Source organism: Balearica regulorum, chromosome 15, assembly GCF_011004875.1.
Source record: "Balearica regulorum gibbericeps isolate bBalReg1 chromosome 15, bBalReg1.pri, whole genome shotgun sequence".
NCBI classification, from domain to species: Eukaryota; Metazoa; Chordata; class Aves; order Gruiformes; family Gruidae; genus Balearica; species Balearica regulorum.
Window position 1 is genome coordinate 3,385,538 of NC_046198.1, and position 12,145 is coordinate 3,397,682.

At 44.5% G+C, this 12,145-nt stretch overlaps 1 protein-coding gene across 1 annotated transcript in view; it reads right to left on the reverse strand.

Moving 5' to 3' along the window:
* Positions 1 to 7,310: 7,310 nt before the first annotated feature.
* The window catches only part of GSG1L (GSG1 like), a 59,164-nt gene continuing 54,329 nt past the window's right edge, over positions 7,311 to 12,145 (reverse strand). Inside the window, exons 7-8 of the mRNA XM_010308663.2 lie at positions 8,648 to 9,253; positions 7,311 to 8,146 (exon numbers count right to left, since the gene is read on the reverse strand). Of these exons, the coding sequence (XP_010306965.1) occupies positions 9,231 to 9,253 (23 nt within the window). The 3' untranslated portion in view covers positions 7,311 to 8,146; positions 8,648 to 9,230. The remainder of the gene's footprint in view (positions 8,147 to 8,647; positions 9,254 to 12,145) is intronic.

Here is a 12,145-nt window from a genome sequence, read left to right on the forward strand (position 1 = left end):
TGTTCAGTCCTTTCCTTTCAGGGATGTATACCAGGCTGGTAACATCTACAAGAGCCTGACAGTGCCAGTGAGTGACTGGGTGCTGTGAGATTGGGCAGAGATCTGGTACGCCGGGTAACACACTGGAACAACCAGAGATAGGACTCGCTGCCAGTGATGATGTGAGGAGGAGAGCAGTGGGTGAGGGAGGTTGAATGTTGAGTCTTTAAACCCTCTTGCGTTACCAGGAAAAGCTTGCTTCTCAGCCTAAGTGTCAGGTAAGAGCAAACATGAAGTGCTGTATTGACATCTGAATTCTGGCTCATGCAGGGAATGAAGTGTGCTTTCCTTTTGATCGAGTCAATGGCTTTTACTCTGTAAGACAGAAGCATTTCCCGTTCCCTCCTGCTATCTGCTTCAGCAGTCCTCACTGGTGGGTGCACTGCTATATGGGCTTGGGGCATATAAAAGTGATTAGAGTCCAAACCAGCACTGGTGTAAGCTGACACATTGTGTAGGGGTGCCTTAGGCTGGCCTCCATGTTCTGGGGCTGCTGAGCCAGGACGCTCAGCTCTAACAGGAGCTGTTCTTCTGGGAAGAGTCACTGAAGTAGCCAAATCGCTTCCAATACTCTTCAAAAAAAGTGAACTCCAGAACACACTGCCTAGTAATGGCTTCACCAGTACCGTAGATACTGTAACTATGCACGCTACAGCACTTGACGCACCTTCATCATGTCTATTTTTTAGCTGCATTGTTATGCTTAGAAGGTCGGTCCTTTTGTTTTCCAAACCAGCCCTGAAGGTCCTGTTCAGAACATTGTCTTGCAGGTGCATCCAACCTGTTTTGCTCTTCAGATATATGTGCTCAGATGTATTACAACATTAGTTTCATTTCGTGTAGTTTCCTATATGTAGGCTACTGGCTATCTGTGGTGTCACTGATCCCCTGTTTGCATGGGGCCCTCATTTCTAGGGGTGGTGGCATTGTGCATCTCCCTGCTGGATTATTGTCTGTTCAAAAATGCTGCCGAGATAAATGTTCATTTTGGAGATGTGCACCGATGTCTCCTCTAAAGAGCAGAAAGGGAAGCAGGGAGGAGTATAACATACTGGGAGAGTGTTTGCTTCCATTTGAGTGCTGAGGTCCTCATACTCGGAGCACAAGAAGGAGACTTTCTGTCTCAGTGGTCTCTTTGCCCATTTCTGTGACTATTTGCTTGTTTGCTGAGAAATGACTTACAGCCCATGTGAGACACAAACATCCCTTTATCACGCAGCTTGTATCACCCTAATGGAATTCTGTCAGCTGAGGATAAAATGTGGACTAAGAAAGCAATTATAGAGTGAATCTCCTAGCTGCAGGAAGAGCTGAGAGATGTGGACAGAGTGCCCAGCTGGAGTAATTTCCTGTCCGACTGGCCTCTAAATCTTGCTGGGAATAGATCAATTTTCCACCCTTGTCTAATAGCATCAGCTCCAGTCACCCTAGCTCAGGACCCTGTGAAGTGCTGCTGTGTTGAAAGCTAGGCATAAAAGGAAACATTTGCAATTTGCGACTTCTTTCTTACTGACCTAGAAATTACTGGAAAAGGGGAAAACAAGGCTACAGACCTTCTGTCTGATGGCCCTCTAGTGTTCCCTTTCTTAGCTTCCGGTTGAAGGACAGGACTGAGTGTCCCGATGATCAGCAGGGTGGGAGTTTCTCAATCTGGACTATTGCTTCCAATGGTGCACAGTCCTCTGCCCATAGCTCGCTGCTTTGGCTCTAATTAGGAGAGGAAAACCACCACCTCATGATCTGTTAGCAGCCTTCCCCAGGTATGCTGTTTATTTCTGCAAGGACCCAATTATACAGTGAGGCCACAGTGAAATCTTGCCTTTAGCTTTCAACTTGCTCAAGGTCTCTTTGGTGTGACTAAAATCAAGCTGACTCACAAATTCTTAGTGTATGTCTCTGCTGTATTGCTCATGGGACTTCCAAAAATGTCAGCATGCACAGATTTTATGTGGTTTTCCCAAGAGGGTGGGCATTCTGGGGAACTGTAAACCTAAGAAGATATATCAGACAGATGTCACCTGTTGTTTCAGAGCTCAGTTGCTTGTGTTCCTTAGCTTATCTGGATCTGACTGGAAACGGAGCTCCACAGTGGTTTTTGAAAGTTCATTGTGCTGGGCTGAGCGTGTAGAGGTGAATGTCAGAGAACCCTAAAGGCACTCAGAAATAGCCACATCTCCATCTTCTCAGCAAAGAAGCCAGTTGCTACCTGAAAGTCTTCTGGCCCTGGATGGAGGAGGGAGGGGGTTGGTGCAGTGCTAAAGAGAAGGTTTAGATCTGGACACTGCATCCCAGAGCCCTTGTAAGGACCGGGAGAAGCCTGGCATTCAGCTGCTGCCTCCTGAGAGTGTGAGCCCAGCTGAGTGTTATGGACTGAACTGATCGCCAAGTCAGTATAGCTTGAGCTGAAACAGATGTTGGTCAAAGGCTCGGATGGAAAGCAAGCGTAGTAGGCATAAGGGTAGGGTAAGACGGGGGAAACAGCTATGGCTGTGAAGGTGTCTCAGGGGAATGACTCTTCACCCTAGGGTATTGTATGTGGGAGAAGAGATGGTCCCTGTGGTAAGGATAATGAACTGGGAGCAGTTGAGTCCTATTATCTTTTCCACAAAGATTTCTCTTCTGCCTGATGGCAGCATAAGGTGGCTGCCAGAATAGATGTTTCTGTCTGTAACGTGCTGGGGGAAGAACTTTCATCTTGAGCAAGAGAGAGCTTTCATCTTTCATCAAAAAGGGCGAGGACTGAGGCAGCACCGGCACAGGAGCTTTACTGAGTGTACAGAGTGGTCGGCAGGAAAATGAGTCAGCCAGCACAGCGAGCTGAGCTGAGACACTGACGGCTGTCAGCCCCACTTGCTCCCAAGTGTGGCTTAGCAAGTGTAAAACACTGATGGTGCTGTTCCTGCCTGTTATTCATGGCTATGTGCTCCCATTCATCAAAGGTTTTCCTGCTGCTGTCTGCAATTGCACACCTTTTTTTTTTTTTTTTTTTAAACCTTAAAAAAGTGAGACCAACTTATGCAGGGCTTCATCCACTTTGGCCCGGAAAAGCACTAGGGATGGAGGCTGCACAACCTCTCTAGGCAATCTGTTTTAATACTTGACTGTCCTAATAGGGAAAAAGTTTTTTGTTTGACGCATAATAATCTATATTTCCCCCCACTGATTAAAGGCCTAGATCAGACTTCTGGCATTGCACAAAGGTCATCTCTGCTGTCATCATCTAGCTTTATTATAATAAACTCTGTCTCCCAACTATAATTTCAGATTTGCAGATTAGCAGAAGTCTTATGATCTGCCTCTTTCCTGGTCCGCTGGAGGCACTGCTAAAAATAGAGTAAGTAGCAAAGCTACCTGAAACAGTATAAGCCTAAACAGTGATAAAAACTAATCTACAATCGGTGTTGGTTCTGGCTTGTTTCCAAAGGAATGTTTTTGGGTGGCTTGCTATATACTGGAAATTGTTTGGTAAGGATTAGTTGGTGAACAGATGAATCAAACTGACATTTCCATTACAGGAGATCTGTCTGTGGCCAGAATTCATGGAGAAGGATGTGGGATGATAGTAAGACTTTTCATTATGTTTAATATTGTCAGAGAAATGAAATAGCTCCTATTATTTGTCTCTCTGGGATGGTAACATATCTGAATATTAACACATAACAGACAATCTGATCAAAACCCCCTGACCCAGCAAGACATTGATACGTATTTTAATCACTATCTTTGGGGCATTGAGAAAATCTACTCTTCACGATAAATCTGCAAGAAGCTAAGATGTGCATTTCTCAGTACAGTGCTTGGGTAGATCAGTGCATGTTCTGTCCTTGTGTATTCTGTCTGAAGTCCTTTGGGACCCCCCAGTGTCACTCTTTTTCCTGGGGGAGTAGCACTGAGGCCCTAGGGAGATCTGCACCTTGGTCATCTGCTTGTGGTTTGAGAATAAGGGTTGGGGGATGACTTGTCGGACACTTGTTTGCCTGTCAAACTCCTAGGGGAGGAGAGGTCCATAGGGGAGGACAACAGCTCATAGTGAAAAAGTAACCACCTATAGAAGCATATGGATATAGGAAGTGGAAAAGGGTCTCCAGAGGCAGTTTCACTTTGGGAAACAAGGATTGTAGATTTAATGTGAAAATTACTAAAGTTGAATTGGAATGTGCAAGAGGAACTAGGTGTGTAAATATATAGAGAACATATGAGAAGCAGGTGTTCATGTAGGAAGAATGGAGAAGGGGTTAATGGTAATTGGTGGTACTGCCCAAACACTTGTGACTCAGATTTCAGTACAGATGATGCTGATAATTAATATAAAGATGTTGACAGGTGCCTCAAATTAGTTCTGCTGTATTTTAAGTCATAAACCAGAAGGGCTGGTGGACTTATTTTGCAGAAAGCATTCACATTATGCAGGGATATTATTATTAACAGTACGAAGGGGTAAGGATGAGGTCATAAAATGTCTGATTCAGTGACTGATTTTGACTGCAATTATGCGTTAGAGATATTAATGAGAAGGTTGAAAAATGAATTGGCAATGCAAGTAGATCTAGCCATAGAAAAGGGCCCTCCAAAACAGTGCCACAGAAACTTTGCCATTTATCTTCTTTACCCGCTGATGCAGATGTAAATTAAGTTTCTACAAGCTGATTAGCCTGTAGATGATCTCCCTGCACAGTGCTTCTGGGAGAAGAAAAGTCTTCAGGTTTTCCTATGGTAGATCTGACCTGCAGGTAATTCCAGTGCAGGCTGTTTGTATGAATGTTCTCTTTTTTCTTTCTTTTTTTTTGATTGTTGTCAGATGTTTGTTGTATTGCAATGGTTTAGTTTTTGCAGCATAGATTTTATTATTTGGTTCCTTTTATTAGAATATTGTCTAATCAGAGTGGTTGGACCAGCTGACCTCCAGAGACTCTTTCCAGCCTAAATTATTCTGTGATTCTATGACCAGTATGGATCAGGACCCTCTGTTTAACATAACTTAGCTGCTGTAGAATCTGTTCTGCCACCTGAAGCCTACTGAGCCACAGCATGGTGAATATTAATAGGTTGCTTATTTAACGCAGTCAATCAGTACAAACTACAGATTGCCTGAGGCTGTAAAAAGTATTCATGTCCTCACAGTTCTGACTAGACATCTGCTCCTAGAGATGACACGGAGAAAGACAACCTGTGCCGTGGCTCTGAGGTCCTCAGGTTACACGCAGGGATGAATACATAACAGACAGTGCGTGTTACTTGAATAAGTGTAATGTTAATGAATCTTTGGATCTGGGTATGACTGGAGAATAGCAAATGTAATGCATATAGTTAAGAAAGGAAAGAAAAAAATCATTTGGTCCGGTATTGAGTCTTCAGATTTGAAAGTACGTGTTCAAGGAAAAAAAATGGAGTTAGTTTTATAGTTTAATGGAGATTAGATGAAATGCAACATAGATTTATAGGCTAATTCTTCACTGTGTCTGATTGCCTTTTCTGTTTGTCTCTATACAAGTGAAGGTGATAACATTTTGGAGAGAAGGCTTATTCCAGCTCCACTGGAATAGCTAAAAGCCATGAATATCAGGGTAGAAGACCTCATGCACATCTCAAAAATGGGCAGTAGTGATTCATACTGCAACAGAGGAAGAGGACACTGAAACCTGAGAGGGACCCAGAACTGACAATATCTGACAGAACCAGCCTTGATGATGCAAAGCTAATAAACATAATTCATAGATCTGTGCAGGACCTTGTTACTAGTATTCATGTGGAGAACAAGGCTGAAATTTAAGCTGAGCATATTGTCTGGCCCTGCGAACATGAGAAGCCACAGAGCCTGTTCTTACAGGATCAACTGTATTAAGATTTTGCAGGCAGAGAGGGCAGGCAATACAACATAGGAAGTCTGATATTGCTAATGCCAACATTACATTTTCCTCAGTTCTGTGTCCACTGGAAATTATGGAAAGCTCTGAAAAGAGACCTCTGGGAGAGTTGGGGGTCTGGGCTGTTGTAGAAAAGCAAGTCTGGAGCAGTGCCTACGCTGAGTTCTGTGAGAGGAGGGTCAGCCTATTCCTACCTATCTGAACCAAAGAGACACTTTTTACTACAAAAAAAGAGCCATGAAAGCAGAACATAAAAGCTTGCAGGAGGACATGCTTCTGTGAGACACAAATATCCTCTCCACGGTGCACGGAGCCTTCCAGATGATTTGTCATAATCCTCCGCGGTGCTCACCGGGGTGCGTGATTTGGTCTGAGGGGACACTGCATCTCCAGCGGCTCCATCCATCCTATACTCACCTCCGTGCCCACCTGCGAAGGGAGTTGGCCGTCAGGGGAGGCATCCTTTTCCCAGTCCCTTGCTTCGGTGCTGTGCCTGCCCCAAGGGCACGCGCTGTGCACAACCCTCTGTACTGCCGCAGCTACCTGGTAGTTTGCCAGGCGTGGCTGTAGATCTTGGCTGTAGGGTGGTACAGAGGGGCTGCATGGGCAAAGTGCTGTGCCTGTGTGTGCACATCGGCTTGTAAGTAAAATAAATTCCTAATAACAAGGAGCTTTAAAAAAAATGTATTTGTAAGCCCAGTAGAGAACAGTATAGATATGTCATGCTGAAAGACAAATAGGATCTCTCATACAAATGTCAGAACATCCCCAGAATCCTTATGCAGAAGAGCCCAGCAGGTACAGAGTTTGTCCTTGGAGTGTACCCTCCCTCCCATCCTCTGAAGATGTCTGGAGCTATGGTGCACAAGGAATGATCTGCTTTTATTCTTTTTAATTTTTTTTTTCTCTCTCCCTCCCTGTTGTTTTTGGAATAACCTTAAGTAGTGGATTATAGCCCAGTGCAGGGAAAGATAGGCTGAACTCACAGGTTACCTATCGCTCCTCTTGCCAACCTCAGTGACCTGGCAGGGAGCAGCAGCAGTGTGCGGGACAGACAAGTTCTGGGGTTTGATGTATTTCTCACAGTGAGACCAGGGAAGCATCAATGACTCTCTGAAAGGGAGTGGTGATGATTTAGGGCATATTGCACACTCTTATGCTCTGGCACCCAGTTATCTGCAATGGAAACCTGCTTGGGTGCCCTGCAGCTTCTGACTGTGGTTTTCTGTGACTCTGTGCTCTGGTTTTCTTCCCACGTAACCCAGGATGCAGGTGGGCAGGGAGGGGAGGGTGGTTTGTTGCATGTGCAGGTCGCATCCCAGTGTGTACTCAAGTTATGATTATTGATTGATTTGATGTGCAAAGCAGTTTTAGATAACAATAAATAAGAAAAAAGAACAGGCACAATTTTCTAACAAGTAATGTCATTTAATGAATGATATACTCTAGAAAATAGAAACTACCCAGATGCTGGTTGGTTGGTTGGTCTGCTTGGGGCTGGGGGAAGGCCATTGCTCGGACACACAATGCCTTCCCTGGATTCTTTTGTCAGCATTTGTAGTTGCTGGAAACAAGGAAACATCCCTATATTGAAAGAGACACTAAGAGGGCAATTTTTTTTCTAAAATGTGGGAAGTATGTGGAACACCTTCCCATCCTGTCTCATTGGGCAAGTGGCATGAAGGGCTCAGAGCTCACCAATATCTTTACAGATAATTCATACCTAAAAGGGATAGACTCAACCAATGGTACGTACCCACAGTTCAGTCCTCTAAAATCATCAGAGACTTTGTAGAACATCTTGTGGGCTCTGGTGTTACTGAACTTCTTTCTGGATGGTTTTCTGCACGTGTTGTGTCTCTTCCCTCAAGGTCTGGCTGCTAATTCCAGGGAATATGCTTTTCAGAATGTCACGGTACACTGTGTACAGCTCTGGGTCTATTTTGGGCTTGGGCAGAGATCGGGAGTTGCAGGCCTGTTCAGTGACTGAGTGCTGTAGCAAGTAGACATCGCTGAAGAGCGCAGTTAGGATCTTGTGTGCGGCCTTGTAAGGGTCGTCTTCGAACTGCACCATTGCCTTGAGCTCCGTCAGGGTATAGCCATTGTATCGCTTGCTGTCTTCGGCCAGGGGCTGCACAGTCTCACCAATGTGTCGCACTTTCCACTTCAGGCATTTCAGTTCTTCTTTTACATCCTCTAGTTCTTTCTCCATGGCTTGGAATTCCTTCGCGGTTACAAATCTCCTGCCAAGGAAAGAAGTGGCAGACACAGTGTGGACTTCAGAGGCTCAGAAGGTGAAATCAGCCCGGCTTGCCTGGGGTCGGACCAGAGAGCCTGAGGTTTGGGAAGGGAGATACTGGCCGTGTCACTGAATACCATCCCCAGCTCTTATCTCTCAGGCTTCGTAGTAACAGCAGACTTTCTCCCTGCTAGTACAAGGAGAGACGTGCTTTCACATTGGAAAGGAAATGAGGCACCTTGAAACGGCCCCATTGGAGGAGCTGAGGTTGACAACCCGGCCCCTGTAATCAGGTCTTGGAGAGCTAAATGAATGTATGGAAAATATGGTATTTTGCTTCTTGGATAACAGGGTTTAGTGGGAGCATAGGGTAGTTACTGGAAAACTCAGGGGACATTTAAATCATAAAAGCTATTTAATTATATTTTTATGAGGGGCTCTTAATGACCCTATACCAAGTTGAGTCATTTGAGGACTTAAATATGTGTACGGTCTGGATACGTACCTTTCATGATCAGGATCTTCCAGATCTGATTCAAAACCCTTTCCTGTATTCTTTAATCCAGTTTTAGAATAGCCAGGAGACTGGGAACCATCTTCAGGAGTCATTGTTGCTGGAGGCCTTGTGCTTTTCCTGATTGGGGTCAGTGTGTGATCTGATGCTGAAGCTTGTACGTTTTGTGCTGTGTGAGGACAAAAGGTATAGAAGGAAGCTGCATTGATCCCTGGACTGACTGGAGAGGAGTCAGAGTATTGCTGTGGCTTGGCTGAGCTGGGTGTTAGACTGAGCCTGGGGCTGGCTGGGCAAGATGCTGGAATAGTCCTTGTTCTGAGTGGGCTGGAACATGATATTGCTAAATTTTTATCTCTTTGCTCAAATAGTTGAGGGCTTGGTGATTCTCCTGGGGCCAATCTAGTGATGGAGGCAATGTCCAGCAGGGTTTGATCCTGAACCATGGAGATCTGGCTGGTCAGTTCTGATGAAAGTGAAGAGCTGCTTGATGTGTCGCTGGAAGAGCTTGACGTAGCAAATGGGGGTATTTTCTGAGCATTATGGTCACTCCTGTTCCTCTGCGTGCTAGTGACATTTAGAGCTGGGTGTTGTGAAGCCCTAAAGAAAGACAAACACACACTTTTTCCTCTGGACTGGGTTAAAGGTTTATAAGACAATTTTAGGCCAATTTTGGGACAATTTTGAGACTATTTCCCATGACTGCATTTCCCCATAGGCTGATTTTCTTCTCATGTCTGTATAAAACCCTCTGCTTCTCACGACCAAAACCAGAATGTTTGAAAACCAGTTCCTCCCTGGTGCCAACTGAGCATTCGTCAGCTATCGTCAGTGTGATAATCACTGGCACATCAGTGTTCTCCCTCCCAAAAGTCATACAGCTCGGCAAGAACCAAGGATTTGGTGCTGGGGAAGGAAAGGAAGGGAAGAAAGCTATGGGAATATTGATTGTGACAAATTCCAGCAAGAACACAAAAGGATAAAACCTGGCTTGCAGGTTGCCACAGCACCCGCCTTTGATCATCCCTGCAAAGTGTGAAGACCTGCCTTCACCTTGGACCCACATGCTTTAGTCTCTTGGTAGCTCAGCACGGTTACCCGGTAAATTAGGGGATGAATAAACAGGCAAGATAAAACCAGAAGGGCAGCACAGAATGACATCACTGTTCCTGTGGTGACATTATAGGACATTTCTTTTGTATAGCTTGGTGTGTTAAGGACTTTTCCCCACTAACTGTAGACTGTGTACAGGGCTGACCAGCTATTTTAGGTGGTTGGAAATGCTAACTGCATGGGATGCCAGACTACCCCTCTTGAATATTGTTTCCCGTACTTTTTTCCAATTTTTTTTTTTCCTTCTCTCCTATCGCTAAATTTTACTTGGTTTGGCAAGACTGATGGCAAGAGAGGAAGATGTACCCCTGTAGACTGGAATTGTCCTGACGAGTAGTGAATGCAGTTAGAAGTACTTTGACCTTGAAGGGAAACACGAACATACCCACTGTGCAGATCATGATTCAGGATTTCTAACAGCCAAAGGACATGACAAACTTTTGTAGCAATACCAGTGACCAGCTGAGTCTTCTTGTGCGTCTGGTATATTCATATTCCTCTTGTGGTGGAAGTCAGCAGACAATCCTGGTCTGGATGGGTTATACAAGATCTAGTGCATGAAGTCCTGCCCTGTTAGTACTAATGACTTGATTTAGCTACATATTCACTTCTCCACCTCCCTGCACCTTTCTTAGCGTTTGGTGCAATTACATACCAAATTTTTAAGGTCCTAAAGAGCATGCCTCATGCCTATTGGCTTCAGTAGGGTTAATTAAGGCCTTTGCTAGGTCACAGCATCATTATCAGGTTTAAATCAAATTTAGAGTTGTTATAATTGGAAAAGCAGGCAGTAACAGAGCTACTGCATAAAAACAGAGCCAAAAAAGAAGCATAAAATGAGTTATATAAAAGGCAGGAGAGAAAACAAGCGCACATGTCAGAGGGAGCACCCTTCCCCAGAAGTGCCTTGCTTTCATAAACTGGCTGAACAGGGGTGGAAGACAAGAATTGCCAACTAGATATAAGGAAAAGCTTTTTCACCCTGAGGGTGTTCAAACACTGGGGCAGAGGCCAAGAGAGGAATTGGGATCTCCATCCTTGGAGGCAATCAGAACTCGAGGAGACAAGGAGCCTGATCCAGCCCGGTCTAATGGACATGCTGTGAGCAAGGGACTGGACTAGAGACCTCCAGAGGCCCTGCTCACCCTGTGTTATTCTGTGATTCACTGATTCTGCCTAACTATGAAAATGACTTATTTCCCCCATTTTCCCTTTCTCCTTTCACTTTTCTCCCCTCTGAGTGCCATCTCACCATCCTGCTCTTCCACTGGAGGTTCTGGGCTATCCCCTTCCATATTGACCTTGGATTGCGCACTGCAGGAGAGTCCCTCATAAATAAAAAGCTTTTCAAAGGAAAACAGCGTTATTTGCAGCTTGCAAAAGTCAGGGTTGGTAGCTCAGGCCTTTGGAAAAGTGGGCTGTGGGAGCGAAGGTCACTGGGAGCTGGGCATCTTTGTTGTGTTGCCTTTGTAAATTGAGTTGCTGTTTCTCAGTTTCTCCTGAAAGCAAGGAGTGACGGGTTGTAGCGTGTTTGGTCATGCTGTGGAGGTGATCAGTAAATTGGAATTTGTCATAGGTGAAGCTGATTGTTTATTTCTCACCAGAGAGACTCAGAAACCTCATAAACTTGTGAAGATCTAGAGCCAGATCTTTTGGCCGAAGGAGTGCATCTCTAGGCCCCAGGGACGAGGCAAATGGGGAGAGAGCTGTCTGGTGGTTCCTGGGCTGCTCTGAGACCAAGAGGAGGAGTGGAAAAAGGTAATCTTCTGGTACCGGCAACACAAATCAAAATTACTGCTTATTTAAATTAGAGCTGAAACTCAGGCATTCCTTTATCTTCACTACAAAATCCCACATTCAGGAAATATGGTTTGCTGTAGCAAATAAAAAACCCCAATTTGTTCTGACAAGAGCAAAACCCCTTTTAAGGCAACTATAATAAAAATGTACATTGTAACTTTTTTGTTAAAAATATATGTATTTGTCTGCAAATCTCTTACAGTGTAAAACTATCTGAACATTAAGTGAGCAACAATCCCTACCTACGTTTTGGGGGAAATATAATAGGCGCAGTAACTGAAAGGCTACTGGGGTGCTTGTACAATCTGAAATACTTCATTTTGCATCTTTAGCAGTGTTGGACACGGTTGGGGGTTTTGTGGTGGTGTTCGGTGGGGTTTTTTGCATAAATCCAGGATTAGCTGTAGGAGATGGAACATTTATTGAAAGATGCTATTTAAAAGAGTGACAGAAAACATGTTTCATAACTAATCTCACTGAAATTTATATAAGAAATGTTTCCAATTCACCTGTTCACTGGAGGAAACAAAGAAGTATTATAAACTATCACTTTCTTTTGCTTTCCTTTTCCACCCTTTA